This window comes from Semicossyphus pulcher, unplaced genomic scaffold, assembly GCF_022749685.1.
Source record: "Semicossyphus pulcher isolate SPU_LCO1_2020_fin unplaced genomic scaffold, fSemPul1.0.p SCAF_11, whole genome shotgun sequence".
Classification (NCBI taxonomy): Eukaryota; Metazoa; Chordata; class Actinopteri; order Labriformes; family Labridae; genus Semicossyphus; species Semicossyphus pulcher.
The window spans coordinates 3,328,003-3,344,334 of NW_027211615.1; the positions used below are offsets into that span (position 1 = coordinate 3,328,003).

The 16,332-nt window shown below is 42.8% G+C and overlaps 1 protein-coding gene across 4 annotated transcripts in view; it reads right to left on the reverse strand.

The window, feature by feature from the left end:
• Window positions 1-186: 186 nt before the first annotated feature.
• tab2 (TGF-beta activated kinase 1 (MAP3K7) binding protein 2) overlaps window positions 187-16,332 on the reverse strand; it is a 50,716-nt gene continuing 34,570 nt past the window's right edge. The window contains exons 3-8 of one of the 4 annotated variants that reach the window (XM_069655649.1): window positions 14,498-16,181; window positions 9,615-9,775; window positions 6,817-6,907; window positions 5,446-5,541; window positions 3,755-3,835; window positions 187-2,320 (exon numbers count right to left, since the gene is read on the reverse strand). In XM_069655649.1, the coding sequence (XP_069511750.1) occupies window positions 2,181-2,320; window positions 3,755-3,835; window positions 5,446-5,541; window positions 6,817-6,907; window positions 9,615-9,775; window positions 14,498-16,181 (2,253 nt within the window). In that variant the 3' untranslated portion in view covers window positions 187-2,180. The remainder of the gene's footprint in view (window positions 2,321-3,754; window positions 3,836-5,445; window positions 5,542-6,816; window positions 6,908-9,614; window positions 9,776-14,497; window positions 16,182-16,332) is intronic. The other 3 variants (XM_069655665.1, XM_069655657.1, XM_069655672.1) reach the window with 3 other exon arrangements.

A 16,332-nucleotide genomic window follows, 5' to 3' on the forward strand; every position in this document is an offset into this window, starting at 1 on the left:
GTAAAACGGCCTGTTGGTTTCAGGAGAAGGGAGAGGCCCGAAAAATAATTACATTAAAATCTGTATACAATCTTTAAAATGAAACAAACTTTAGCAACATGGTTCAAAAACACATTAGAATAATAGAACACTGATTGCAGAGCTAAAATATGTCCACTTTAAGTATCACAAAGACAAACCAAAAAGTTCAGAATAGATTTTTTTTATTATTTTTACAAATAACTTATCTGTTACAAAGACAGTTTTCCCAGCTAAAATCAAAAAAACACTTTAGATCCAAATTATTTTTTTCCTTTTAATAAAACATGAAAAAACTGCCTCTTCACACCAAGGTGCAGATAAAACTAAAACTGGTTTCTTTGGGTTTGAAAAAAGTATGGCGTAAGTGCTTAAGAGATGATCATTCACCTCATACTTTGACATGGGTTAAACAGGAGTACAATTTGGGTTTTAAAAAAATGGCACTTGGATGTGACAGAGTAGATCATCAATACAAATTCAATAGTTCTAAAGGCACTGATGCAAGGCAGCATTTCACAAATGTGGAAAAAACAAAAGAAAGTAACTACTCCACAGTTAAGGTAAGTTAATGACAATAGGTAAACTTTAGAAACACCCTCATCAATAAAAGCTTAGGAGGATGAAACGAGCCAAATAAAAATAGAAGAGTATACAAAGTGGACAGTCATGTTGTGCTTACATTTGGCTAAAACGTGTTTTTTTTTTGCTGTTGTAACAATTCTGACCTGTTGTACTTAAGGCATGGGACCCATATGAATATTTCTACACCATAGGAACACTTTACACAGAAACATATTTCATCTTTGGTACCTCACTTAAGGCCGATTCAGGTGAACAGCAACATGGAAACGTTTAAGCCAGTCAGCTTTGACATCGATCTGCAGTCACATCCTGATTGAACTGGAAAACGAGTGTCTCTTTGCACTGAGGTGAAGTTGTCCCCAAACATTAAACCTACATTCCAGTTGTCAGATAAGATGGCAGTTTGTAATTTCCTTTTTTTTTTTTGACTCCCTTCCCTCTCATGACAGTCCTTACATATTTGGCACCCTGGAAAAAGAAACAAAAAAAAACAAGACTCCTCCAATGCCTTGCTGCCTCTGCAGATCGTACACAGGAAACTCAGCGGTTACACAAGCGATGAACGGACCGTGCAGATGTAGCTTCATGATGACTGCAAGGTTCTTTTCTGTTCCTGCTCTGCTCCTCTCCTTCTGCAAGGCTTCAACTCTCACAGAAATCAAGAAAAAGCTTAAAAAAGGGAGCATGGTGCTTATTCGTTTGAAAGAGGGAAACAAAACAAGACAAAAAAAGTTAATAAAGTCTATAAAGCTATACTTACAGGAAATACAAGTGATTCATAGTGTGAGGAAAAAAAGGCTTTCAGGGCACATTCTAAAATTATGTACAGTAAAAAGCTCGAGGGGAGTGTCTGCCTCCGTGTACTGTACACAAAGCATGCAACTTAGTTTCTTTTTTTCATTAACTCATGATCGAAGAGACAGGAAAGGGGAGGGGAGGACAAGAGGCACGTTTGAGTGGCAGCAACACCGCCACTTCCCCCTTTGGCATCCTCTTAAAACAGCAAACAAATTTAAAAGTCCACGATTAGTCTGTTAGTTTTCCCTTCAGATGGAGAGCAGTGGCTGAACACAGTTCCCAATCCCAGTCATGCCACCACAGAGGAAGAAATACCAGAAAATTCAATCAGCAAAGGCACATTGGCACCTGGGTTGTGTGTGTGTGTCTGTGTGCCGTCAAACTGCAAGGCCACACTCGTAATACTGTAAGTGGGAGCAGCGAGGTATCACCAAGGGGTTAAAAAGTGTCACCCGTCGAGCAGAAAAGGGTGAAGGTGACCCAACACGATCCGAGTCTCTAAGGTGAGGTATCATCCGACTCTGCCAGTCTCATTTAAAAAGCTCAAGCTGTAAACACCATCCAGTCGAGCCTTCAGTGGACAGCATTCTACAAACCTTAGAGAGGAGGAAGAGAAGAAAAAAATCAAGGGAAACAGGCCTTATGATGCAGGAAGACCACGCCCCGTCTGAGTTTTCATACGAGAGGGAAAGAGACATAGAGAGGGCCCTCTTTTCTATCTGAGTCTGCTGGGAGACAGGTGGGCAGAGAGGGGGGCGGCGCGTCGCAGCCTCGCTGGCTCAGAAGTGCCGCGGGAACTCGCACTGTTCACAGCGGTTGAGGGCGGGATGGTTGAGGAAGGTGCAGGCGGTGCAGCTCCACTGCGTCCCCTCGTCCTCTTCCTGGTCTGCGATGGGCTTCACAACCTTACTGCCCAGGTCTGAAGAGGAGAAGAAGACAGAGGTCAGGACAATGGAGGAGAAGTGACTTAAACATGGACTTCAGCATTGTTTACACATGTGGCTGCGGTGAAGTGGACACTTCTGCAGGAGTGTGTTTACATGCACTGATTATCTAATAAAATATACTGGAGTCAGTTTTCAGGTCCAGGATTAAAACCTCTGAATGTTTCTAAAAGCTTTCAGAGTCAGTGCATGATTGGATTGGAAAGCATCATTATACTGAATCACAGTGCTGCCCTCTCCATCACCTACATCTACTTCAATGTCAGGACTGCTGGTGGGTTTAAGGGTTCCCTATCTGGGGGCTGCAGGATACATTTGAGAAGAATGGCTGCCCAGATCAGTAAAATCAGATTTTTCCGTTTGATACAAAGCTCCAATTATTGTTCCTTTTTGTTTCAGTTCAGCGCCGCAGCATGCTCAGCCTACCTGATGCTCATATTTCACCTGTAAGATGAGTGTTCAGTGTTTTCCAAAAGCACCGGCTGTTTAACATTTCCATTTCTGACCATTTCCTTCGAGATGCAAGTCACGTCTTTGTTGTTTCAAAAAATACAACTTAACCAGATGAAGATTGTATTAAGCTTAAATGAAGAAGAAGAAGCTCTAATGTGAAGCTGCTTTATTCAGTGTTTTAACTTGTTTTAATCCTTGTAAACAATACATAGCTAAGGGTCATATTGAGTTACAGCCTCCCGTGCTGTTGATCCTTGAATCCATGACACAGCTAAAGTGCAAAAGTGCGAGACACACCTTCTTGGCTGATGATTCGGAACGCTTTGACTTTTTAGGGGGCAGCCCTACTGAGATGTTGTGGGACGACTGAAGGCGTGTTCAGAACAAACACAAAGAAAAATATTTGTGAAGCGTGAAGCTCATTTGTCACATGACTTGAATTTTCTTAACTTCAAATTTTTCGTGTTCACATCTTGCCGTTTACTTTCTATGGAATTTCATTGCGTAAGAAATTCAATATCCCTATTTAACAAGATAGAAAATAAGAAAAAGAATCAATTTTCATAAGCAAGTTCTGACTTAAAGATTTGCTTTTTTGACAGTTTTACCTCTTTAGGACTAGCATTCGTTTCAGTTCATTTCAAAGGGTCTTTAGTCAAAAACGACTGTGTATGTGCATTGTTGTTTGGTGTTGCACAACCGTTAAATGCTATTAAGCCTTTCAGATCATAGAGCACTGCAAAGCAAAAGCTTTCAGGGTTTATCCAAGTCTTAAATTAGGAAAGGAATCAAGAGAAAAGGAAATAAAGACCTGCTGCAAGAAGACAGAGAGATTTAATTGTTAAGTCTGAAAATCAGAAGGCTAAAAAGTAAGTTCTGTTAAAGTGAAAGACGCATGATGGTTGATGGTGAAGGGAGGGAGAATGACAGGTAAGGAGAAAGACAGAGATACAAACCAAGTGGGAGAGGAGGGGAAGGACCAGAGGAGGGCTCCATCATGAGCTCAGAGGTCACATTATATCTACATCCTCTCCTGTCTGGCCGTGAGGTGTGGGAGCAGAGCAGAGATCGATGGATGGAAGAATGAAGGAGAGGTAAGAGGATGGATGGATGTGGAAAAAACACCAAGCAGGAGGAGGGGAAAGAAGAAAAGGGCAGAAAGTAAGAAGTCAGTCATAAACAGTGCTGAACCAATGTCTTAGAAGCTTTGTAATAAACGACCAAATCTAAATAAGGTGAAACACAATCCAGAAATTGTAAATGCTTCATTTTGTATATGAAGGGAAATTTTTAGTCGTTTTTTCTAGTATTTCTTAGTCTGTTTTCGTAACATAGTTTTGGAATTGATCCAGTGAATGCCTCAGTGGGTAGCTGCAAAATTGGCTGTAATGTCTGCAACTACATCCATACAAGCCTGATCAAAGTTAGTCCACTAAAAGTGCTGACAGGCTCAGGTTGTTATTCTAAGTGTCAGACAACATTTGAGAAATAACCCCTACAGATGCTGACCTTTTTGTGAAAGAGAAACTTGTTTTTTTAAAAGCCAGAAAGCCAAAACATCGCTCTCTCCAACGCTACCAGACTCCATTTAAAAAAACAGTGATCTTACCTCACAGACCAACAGAGTTTGCGCTTCCACTACTGCTAGTGTGTTTGTGTTATAGTGTGTTGCACAAATATTGTGTTGGATCCAAACAACCATTGAAAAAACCAAAGTGACACAATAACACAAACAACATGACCAATGGAGGCAGCAGTAGACCAGCAACTCCTCTGTTGTGCAGGGTAAAAAGACTGTTTTTGTTTATGGACTCTGGTGACTTCAAAGAGAGCGATTTAAAGGCTGTTTCTGGTTCAAATAAGATCTTTAAAAACTCTTTAACAAAAAGATCTGTCACTGTACGGATCCTTTCTGTTATGCTGTAATGTTGTCAGACACTTTAAAGGGGATGTACTTTAATCATGCACATTTTCACACAGGGATGATGTTGAAGCCCATTACAGCCTGTGTCCTGACTGCTGGCTTAAGAAATCTCCTGAAGCTATTCCATAAACTTTTTGTACCTATTAGTCATTTAGACCCCAAAAGATGTAAACCAGGGCCCAGGTTTAATTTTGAAAAGTTTCATAATCTCATGATATTCTGAAAACGTATGCTACCCTGTTTTGGTTAAAAGCAAAGAGTTTTTTGGGGGATATTCATTGTAATTACAAAACACTTAATCGTTTTGGTGTTGGTTTTCATCAACACATATTGGTACAACTCTGATGAAAAGCATGAATGGGATAGTGAAAGGCTCCAACAGTGAAGCCTTTTAGAAAACGTAGGGATCATACTGGTAATTAAGCAGATTGTGTCCTATAAGGTTCATTTTGTGTTTTGGTGAACAGTAGTTTATTATCTGAATATGCAAAACTAGAAAGACAGTCCTTTAAATAAGAACAGTCCGAACCTGGCCAGAAATTAATTAATAAATGTGTTATAATATTAAAAATAGAAATAAATCCTGACCACATGTCTGACTGATCTTAGCTGATGTAAATAAATACAAAATATATGTATTAACTGTACAAAGGATTATACAGATTATAGGAAAGTGAAATGCAAAACGTGCAGACATGTCCATGCAACCATTTCTAAACTTACCAACAGATAAAGTACCTTTGGGTTTGGGTGGGACAGGACCAAGGAATCCAATGTTGTCATAAAAATTATGGATTGCACTGGGATTAAAGTGTGGTCCTGTAAATAATGGAAAGGTTTACTTTCCATGTAACAGTGGATTTACATTTCTCCTCCTACACCACTTTACACAACACCATCAATACATACAGTACACAACAAGCATCACAGTGATGTTAACGTGCAGCAGGAGGGAACATGTGCAGAATATAAAACAGTAATGACTACATGCAGTTACAGAAATGATGTGTACAACTTTCTCCAGGGTTCCTTCACATTTTCATTCAATTTGTGACGTTAAATTGTTGGATGTTTAACAAAGTTAATAAATGTTTTTCAAATCAAACTGTTAGCTGCAACATTCTGACTATGTATGCTATTATGCTGCCGGACCTCCTAGTTGGGATTGACAACTTGACTGCACTCGGAAAATGCATTTACCCCTGTGGCTGTTCATGCAACAGTCGGACAAGGAAGTGTGACGATGGTTCACTGTCAAATCTCTGCTTAGAAAGGAAGCTAACTGGTGCTTTCTGGACTTGTTTTGTCTTCACGTATTTAGGGGATACTTCTCTATTATTATTCACGCCATATTTTTTGGTTTCTCATTCAATCTCATTGGGGCCTTCACGCACATTTTGGTTGTGCTGGCTGTCCAAACGCAACAAAAAATCCTCTGCTCATCTAATTTATTTATTTTCAGAAATTCAGATTTTTATATTTTAGAAAACAAACGACAAACTTCTCCCCTCTTTTTCTATACTTGTCAAGATTTGGAAATGATTAAAATCCATTCCTTACTTTCCCATACAGCAGAGGAACCCTGCATACTGTAGTGATACTGAAGAGATAGTTTTTGACTTCTTAAACACTGCTTAGTGTGCTTCCCACGTTCTTGAATGACATACCACTACAGCGTTCCGTCATCACTAACAACTTACTGTGACATATAAATAAGAAGTAAATGAATCTAGATCACACATGGTGACTGACCTGACATCATTAATGCACCGTTTTTGACTGAGCTGTATGCCAGGTATCACACTTTATCTGTGACTGTCGTGAGTGAGAGGTAGGCCTACAGCTCATTTGTGAGCAGCCTGCCGCCTTCCTTCACCTGTGTAAACTGGTTGGTCTGTGTATCGACCTCTAAAAGCAGTGGAGTGCTGCCAGGGGGGCAATAAATCCCTCGTTACCAACCAGCAGCAGGATGCAATTCAGGAAGAAGTGATAGTTAACAGCACAATGGCAGCAACTGGCTGCGTGTGCCGAGAGGATGTGAGCAGGCCTGACTGACGTGGTACGGCTGCAGACTCTGGATCCGATCTGACCTACCTGTTTGAAGGAGATCAATTTCTTTGGTGAGGCAGTCGATGTCGATCTGCAGTAACCTGTTTTTGCATCGCAACTGCTTCATTTCCTCGATCTGAAAGAGAAGGAGACGGGATCAACGGGGTGACCAGCAGACGCAGGCAGCTGGCCACATTAAACATAATAATACATCTGTGAGGGAATAAGAAAATAAAGCTGGAAATAAAAGAACACAGAAAATAACAAGTACTGTAAAATTCAGTGTGTAAGACGCACTTCTAATACATTTTTTTTTCCCATCTAAAAAGTGGGCTGCGGCCTATATACCAGTGCAACCAATATACCAGTATAAAATTATATTCTGGATTTTCCGGTAAATACAAAGGAAAAGTTCAAACAAAAAGTTAATTTAAAAATGCTGCAGTCTTTAGATAAATACAAATAATAAATAAATGCAGATATAACAAATTAAATATGAAAGAATCGTTATAAGCATTTTAATTTATTTTCACAGCAATTTTTAAAATTATAAAAGCGTCAAAATCTTTATTACATCTATTAGAAGGCATTTAATCACAATAAATGCATCTCTATTGATTCTTCTTGCTTTTTCTTTTCCTTGAAGGGTCAAGCTGTCAATCAACAGGCTTTGTGCATATTTAATTTTTTTATTCCATGTGAATCTATTCCTTCCTTTGTATGCGTTTTCTGCACTCCCATGACTCCATAGCTTTAAGGCTCAAAAGGTTGGACGTCCTGCTGCTGAGTCAGTGGAGCAGATCTGTGACCGTGTCAGGAGCAGAGCTGCTCGCCTCTCCAGAGCTGGCTCGGCTCAGTAAACAACACTGAAGCAAGCAGCTACTGAGCTCAGCAACACCAGCCAATTAACCCTCAGCAGCCTCTCTCTCCCCGTCTGTTGACTCCAACTGTAATAGCTGACAAAACAGCTGACTCAACAGAGAGCTAAGAGCGGCACTTCATCTGAACCCGAGAGGTTTCAACACACTCACAGCAGCAGGTGTAACATCAACACTGAGCTATACAGAAAATAAATATGAGAGGACACGTTCACTTTGTTTTCTCTTGAACTCACACTGTTGTATTATCTCTGAAGGAGCTGCAGAATGAACTGTGAAGTGAATCTGACATTAATTGTGTGCTCCGACAGTCCGAAAATCTGGAAGGATATCAGTCAAATCATAAACAGACCCTGTGATCAGCACAGCTTCAGGGTGTAGGAGCTCTGATGTGTCATGAATGACAATTTGACCAAGACTGTTTTGTTTCCCCTGCTCAGCTTTTATCTGTCGCTAAAAAACAGGAAAACATTTGTTTGCAGTTATAAGGAAAAGCCCTGATGACTCTTAATGACATACATTTAAGAGATAAATGCTGAATCATCATATCATATCAAATCATATTGTTTTAATATTGAATGATCTGCCAAAGAAAGACAAAAGTTACTTGAAATTTTCCATTTCAGACGTCCCAATTTTCCTTCATTCATTCTTCTTCATTTTGGCTGTTGTTCAGTGTTAAATATACGAGGACTAACTAAAGCCACCGCTGCACCAGGCGACCCTTCCAGCTATTTCACCGTTGTAGACCTATTTCCAATGATGCAATACAGTCATGAGAGTAATTGCTTTTAACACTATTCAACATTTTAGAATCTCAAACTTGTTTTAAACGCAGATAAAACTACAGTCATGCTGTTCTCAAATACAAAATCAAAGCAGGGGACACAGATTGAGATATTTGTACTGAGACACAGACTCGGTGTTTAAATCAATGACTCTCTCTCTTTTACACCTCAGATTCAGCAGTTTATAAAAAGATTAAAACTCTAACTGGGTTTTTATCTTAGAATCAATTCCTGCCTTTCTTTGGAGTCTAAAAAAAGTCAGAGTGTCACCTGCCTGCAAGCAAGCATGCAACGCTACTGCTTTCACTGACAATGTTTACTGGATGCTGGCGTTGAGTTACGTGAGGCTTTTGAGTTAGAGTAGTCCAGTTATCAGCGACAATTCATCCTGGAGATGTATACATCTACGGACAGTTTGCAGAGCAGATGAGCCACATTGTTTCCTTTTGGCAGCTACACCTGTAGCGCACATGCTGCGTTAGGTTGTGTGAGTTGACAGTAACTTTTGAAACGAAAGCTCAGTCTTCTACTCCCTGTCACGGGCTGAATACGCAGATTAAACATACATTTGAACATCCTTAGAAATGGCTGATGACATGTGATTCACACAACTGGGACTCACAAGTCTATTTGTAAAGTTTACTGAGAAACACGTCGCTCCACCTGTACACTATCCAGCTGCTCTCTCTGTCGCATGCAGAGGACTGAATCAAGTGTGGCAAAGAAGAAGAAGAAAATTTTTTACAATATCGTGCCATAGGAACCTCTCTTCAGCTCCAAACAGCAAGCAACAAACGGGGTAGTTAGTAAACATCGAGGGGACTCTGGAGGGCTGCTGTTACCGTGTCCTCACTAAATGTGACACTATAGTTAGCCGTCTGGCTTGCTGTTTAGACACGGTGCACGGCGGCAGTAAAATCCAGTGAACGTGTGAAAGTTTAAAGTAGGGAGGAGGGAAAGCCTCCCTAGCGACCTTCTAGCTTGTTATGCTAACCCAGCTAATGTTACGGCTCAAGTCATCATAGATAACACAAACCAGTGCGACAGACGAGGACAGCTGTGGCCAAAAGCTGATTCTGCCTGTTCATTTTCTCAGGTTCTGGATGCAAAAACCATTCCATATAAAGAAATATCCTAATATCTATTAATATCTTTAAAATCACTGCATGATGCTTACAGAGGGAATTTGGGAAGCTGAGTTGGATCTCTCCAGCCGTCTCCTCGCCAGGTCGTTCTCCATCTCGTTGACCTCCTCTTTTAGCTTCTCCAGCTTCTTCTTCTTCAGCTCTAGCTCGTGCCACAGCCTGTCCATGCGGGCCTTCTGATGGACCAACAACGCTGGACAACACACACAGACAGCATTGTTAGCAATTTTCCCTTTTATTTGCTGTTTTTATTTACTATCAAAACTTAAAATTGTTAATGTAATTTAGTATGATACATAATCTAAAAAGGACAGAAATTTTTAACTAAAAACTGCTGATCAAAAACAAAAAGAGGAGAATTAAGTAATACAGTACAGTAATGACACATTTTAAAAAGGTATAATAAGGAGGATTTCCCAAGAAAAATAAAATATAGACTTTTACAAATACAATACAATATAAATAATCACTTATGGGCCTCTACACACGTGTGTTGTTGAGTGTGTGTGCAGACCCTTGTGAGACTCTTCCCTCTGCATCTATTCTGTTGTTTTGCTTTGCACAGGACGTTTTCAGTAGGGGCGCTGTTGTGGTTCCCTGAGCCAATCACAGCGTATAGCTGAGTGTGGGAGTGGTTCAAATTAGCAGCTGGGCCCCGTTCAGACCAGAGAACATGGCGAGAGAGCGATGCACAGTTGGCCTTCTTTCTGTTGGACAGGTAGGATCCTCAAACCGGGTAGGACAAGCTAACCGGCAATTAGCATGCTAGCATAAAGGTAACCGTGATGCTGTCGGTGTTAGCACGATGGGGTGGGCGAGTTCCCGCACGAGTGAAAGTGAGCTTCTGGTGACAAAGAGCCCAGTTTGAATGTGTTGTTGACAAAATGCAAGAAAAAAATCCTACTTATTCTACCTCTAAGGTAAACACTGGCTAATCTTTCCGTACACCATAATTCCCGGAGCATGAAAACAACTTGATGTAAGAGGAGACAGGGAGACAACATCAGATTCTTCACTGTTGTCCATATTTCTGGTAACGTAAACATTAGACTGATCCCAGTCAGAACAGTGCTGCAGGCAAATTGTGCTGCAGTGTTTTAATACAGAGCCTTTACTGTGCACATGATCTGCTGCAGCGTGTTTCCCATAATTCATGATTGCTCCTGCATCTGTTGACAGGTTGTAACACCTCCTGCACACACAGTCACTGATAAACAACTCCATTTCTCCTGCTGCTTGAAAACAAATGCAGCTTTGAATCTTTTGGGCAACCACTACGCTAACCCGCACAGTGAACATAAATCATCAAACAGGACTTGAAACAGGTTTTTTTTATGAGTACACAAATCCCACAAGGCCTAAACACCGGAGCTGAAGCAAAAAAAAAAAAAGTGCCAATTAAATGACTCTTTAGTGGACAGCGGGTAAAATTCATCTTACAACTGCAATACTTCTCTCTATTTTATGGCACAGGATACACAGGTTCTGCAGTTAAGTTGCAACAAGACAACCAGAAGTGTCTTTGTTCCAACCAATCCCATCTCCCATTGAGTGTCATTTTAACTTTAGAAAGTGTTGGACGTTACAGTTAGCAGTACTGAGCGTGAGCAGAATGTTTCAGGGGCGCTGTAGCCGTCCCTCAGCTATCACTGCTTAAAGTCCCAATAATCATCTAATGATCTGTTACGCATTTGACTTAAACTAATAATCTTGAAGATTTTCATTTAAATAAATGTCTGTTGAGTCTCTATCTATCACTGAATGAGGTAACACAATCGTGATTGAGCCTATGGCCCACTGATGAAAGCCTTTGTCACAAGCAGCGCCCAGTTAGTGACGTGTTTTCCATCAGCCAGCAGTGGTTGGTCTGCCAGAGAGGGTAGGCGGAGCTAAGCGGCTGCTTTTCCGCTCTCTGCAAGTGTTGCGAGTAAACAGTAATCTACTATGGCTGAACAAACAAAGAAAATAATAATAATAATAATAAATTTTATTTGTATTGCACTTTATATTTGAGCAATCTCAAAGTGCTACAGGGAAGAAAAATAAAACAAGACAATTGTAATGTGTTAAAATGAGAGCCTATAAAAGGCAACTAGCAAAAAGCTTTCTTAAAAAGATAAGTTTTTAGGTCCCGTTTAAAAACATATGCAGTCTGTGGGGCCCTCAGGTGGTCGGGGAGGGTGTTCCACAGCCTCGGAGCTGCAGAGGAAAAGGCCCGATCCCCCATAGTGCGGAGCCCCAACATCGATGACTACAGATACAACTTCAACAAGAAGTGAGAATCCAAAGAAAAAGAAACAAACTCGACGCTCAGATGAAGCAAACAGTCTAAAAAGGAAAGCGACCGTCAGCCAGGAAAATCAAGAGTTACAACCGGAGCCAACCGTGGACGTCACACATGCAGCACTGTCTGGATATCTAGGAAGTGTGCTCCCGCAATTACTGTTTGTCACCATAGGTGCTGCCAACGAGGATGAAACTGAAAAGGAGATTATAACTGTGAGTCGTTTTAACTGTAGCAGTTAAAAGTCAGATTTTAGTCTACTGGTGACTGGCTCTCAGCTCTGAAGCCTCAGCGAGGACTGTCAGGGAGACAGATTTTTAACCTGAAATTCTTCTATTCAGTGTTTTTAATGGGACCGCAGATAATTCGGCCCCTGATAAAAACCTGTGTAACAATGAACACAATCATTTTGGGCGGCTGTCATGCTGTTGAAAGTAGTTGTCCCCAGCTTTGAATGTAACACAGTTGGTGTCAGTAGTAGACATGCTTTTAATCCAGAGCAGATAAAGTAGGAGGACACTGGGCCGTTGAGGGTCAGCAGCCGAGGCAGCATGCCCGATGTGAAGCCCCCCTGGGTGGTAGTCACTGCAGCGCAGGAGCCACAGCTGGTGACTCACACGTAATACAGTGAAAAGACCAAAAAAGGCAACAGCAGTGTGCTCTGACACGTTTGACTCACACTACAGAATCTGCCAGTCTCAGGGGTCGTCCGAGCAAACGCAGCATTTAGTGTGGAGGACTCACACTTCAGTCATCACAGCGGCCCTCAATGAGCGAGTCACCTTTGCTTTTACCTAACTCAGGGACATGCAGAGAGAGCAGTGTCTCTACACCGACTGAACATCACAGACAGCAAGAATACTCAGGAAATAAATTACAGTCGATGTTACGGACAGAGACTTTTAAACTCACACAGTATACTTTATAGGAAAATTACTTTCTTGGCAGGATGCAGTGGAAAAAGCATTTTGACCAACTGCTGGCAGCAAAAAACCCCTGTATAATTAATTGGTAAAAAGGGTCCTTATCACTGTGCACTCTTTAGCTACTTGACATTTACTAAACAACCAATAAACACTGAAGTAAACAGCTGTTTCAAAGATGGTGGATTCACAGTGTAAACAATCTCTGTACACTTTTCTGTTTGGTCCAAGCTAAAGGGCAATTTAGTATTTTTACACCCGGGCAACATTATTTACAAATCATCTGAACTCAATGACTTATACGTACGAAAAGTTTTGTAATTGCACCGATAGATTGCTTCAGCCTGTGGCTGCGAGACGGGCTGTAGTGGCTGCAACTGAATCTTTCAGGCAAATGCACCCAATCACAATAGATCCACTCAAAGTGCTTGTTTTTGCCACTGACTCAGACTGATATGCAAGGTGTCTGAAAACATTACAGAGGAGAAAGTTACAGAGTTTTAAACCGGAAAAGGCCTTTACATCACTCTCTTCAAAGCCATCACACTTCACTTACAGAACACAGAAACTGCTTTTTTTCACTGCCTCAATTGGTTAGTTAGTTTGTTGTATTGTGTGACTTTGGAGCTTTAAAGGGTTCACTTGGATATAACACAACACCATATGTAAAATGATTTGGTTTTTGTGAGTGGAGCCTGGTGGATTTGATGAGAGCTGTGTAACGTCTGTTTCTGGATTAAAAAAAAAAATAAGATGCTAGATACATAAGATGCTGTCCAATCCTGATGACGGCATGTCTGGAGTTTTAAATAATGAAGGAGTTCCGCGGCTGTGCCTCGTGCGTAAAAGGTAAGTTTCGTTTCTGCTCAAAAACAGCTGATACTTCAACAACAGGCTGTGGAAACTTTAAATAAAAGGGCCAGGCCTACAGCAGTCCTTAATATGTATGAGAATGGCAACATGTGGACATGCTGTGGGGTTAGTCTGGTGCGCACTCTGTTGACTGTGAGACCTGCAGCGGAGAATACGCGCCGAGACGGTACCGTGATGTCACAGGAGCAGAGATATGCAACAGAGATTTATGTTTTCAACTGTTGTACTGCTCGTTTCACTTTGCTCTCCTCCCAGGCTCAGCTCAGCTAACGACCACAAAACATGTTTCCCAAATATATATGTATATTTACATGTACATATACATTTTATTTAACCGTTTAACTGGTAGTATTAACTGGTTAAAATTCTGAACGGTTAACCAGTTAAAGTGCACATCCCTATTTCCCTAATGTTGCCAGAGAGTTTGATCAAAAATCTGAACCTGTCCTTAGCAAAAGCAAGCACTAGTGGTGGAAGTGATTTATAGGATAAAACATTGGAAGGGGGCGCAGGTATAGCTCAGTCCGTAGAGCAGACGCGCCTTGAGGCATAGTCCTCGGCTCATTGGCTGTGTGTGCATGTCATCCCCACTCTGTCCTCCTCATATGTCACTAACTGGAAATCTCCTTGTATAAAGTATGTATTGCAAAACTTGTGGGCATCGTGAAAATAAAATGAACACACAAATGGCTGCACAATGAACAATGAATGTTAAATACTGTAAAAGTATTCAAAGAGGATCATTGTAGAAAAAATACTCTGAAATCTTCTTCTGAATCGGTTTCTATTTTCTATTTCTATTATTATTTAAGTGATGATTGTTGGCTTGACTCACCTTGTGTGTATGCTGCATCATCAGAGCCCATGCTGAGTCTGCGAGGCTCACTCGGCCTCTCCCTGTGCGGCGACAGCGGGTCTGAGAGGTGGAGGGGGTCTGGCTCCACAAAGTGGTGGTCTGAGGGTAGGCTGAGGAGGTTGTTGGGCTCAAAAGTAGGGGAGACCACTCCGGGGGACACAGCTGGGGGCTTATTGGGGGACACTGTGATTTTAAAAGTGTATTTGGTGTTGGGCTGAGTCACCACCACACGTGGGGACGAGGCTGTGCCTCCCCCTCCCACAGACGCACGGGACTTAGGAGGATGGTGGTGGATGTAGGCAGGGCCCATGCTCACTTGGCCCCCAATATTCCTGGCCCCTGAAGGCCCCTGCAAGGGAGTGTTGGCTGAGATGTAGACTGTGGGGGGGTTCCTGCCCCCACTTTCGTCACCAGAGGCATTGGCAGAAATGTAAAACTTAGGCTGGGAGCGGGAGCCGGCTGAGGCCATGACAGCCTCTTCAGAGGGGGTGGTAGCAGCAGTAGGTGGGCTGGCAGAGATGTAAACAGTGGGCTGGCTGCGGCTCAGACCTGGGCCTCCGATGGAAAGAGGGGTGGTGGGGACAGTAGCCACACCAGTTGAAGATGAGGAAGACGAAGGGCAGGAGGAGGAAGTTGAGGAGGACCGAGGCCCGCTGCTGGTCCGCAGCACGGCTGTCGTGGTTGTTGAGTTGCTCCTCTGAGGAGATTCAAGTTTGATCTCTATCTGATTCTTCCGCGGGCCAGTGGAGATGTTCTGGATGTTGTACTGGCTGATGGTGGACAGGGAGGTGGGCATGACAGAGGAGGCAGAAGATAAAGAAGAGCAGGAGGAGACACCAGAGGAAGAGGCCTGGCTTCCAGTTGGAAGCATGGAGGGCGCCTGGGGATTTGTTGGGGAGCTGATTGGCATGTACACGTGAGAGGTCTGGTGGCCCTGCGTCTGTGAGGTATGTGAGGAGGAGGCGTGTTGAGGGCCGGACCAGGAGCCGGGCAGGCAGGAGGGGTGTGAGATCTGGTAGATCTGCTGCTGGGGCTGGGAAGTGGGACTGTACTGGGCCCTGCCTCCCTGCTGCTGGTTCTGCCGGGTCGTACCGGACTGGCTAACGTAGGGCCTGATGTAGATTGAGTTACCCTGTGGACTGCTGAGGCCCGGCTGCGGCCCACCGTGTATGTGCAAAGAAGTGGGGGTGTTGCGGCCTGTGTTGGGGGCTAGCGTCACGGTGATTGGATTGAAGCGTGGTGTCTGTTGAACACCCATAGTCGGCCCTTTGACACCCAGAGGGTAGAGTCCGAGGTGCTGTGGAGGCTGCGGTTTGCGTGTGGGCTCCATCACACCAAAAACATTTAGGCTGGAGGGCACCTGCACTGGAGCGGACTGGGGCTCCTGCTGAAAGAAGTCACTGTTTGGGGCCTGGCTTGTCTGGAGGGGCCCGTCACTCAGGCTGTGGGCAAGAGTCCGACTGCCGTTCATTCTCAGGCCGTCCCGAACCGGGGCCACGTGCACATTCTGAGACTGCAGGCCCAGGTTCAGCTGGGTCATGTGATTACGGAGCCGGGTGTAGCTGGGGTCTTCAGAAAAGCTGAGGTTTCCTTCTTCACTGTACAGGTAACCCGGACTGACCTTGGACAAGTATTCACAGCAGGCGTCTAAATTGTTGTTGTTCTGAAAGAAGGAGAGAGGAAGGATACTTAGGCAAGATCAATGTTTCAGGTGAGAATCCTAAATTGTGAAGAGAACTCATGATGTTAACAATCATACGTCATTCACACAGGCAGCTGTGGGAGACCATACGTGATGCGATGTAACGTAACTT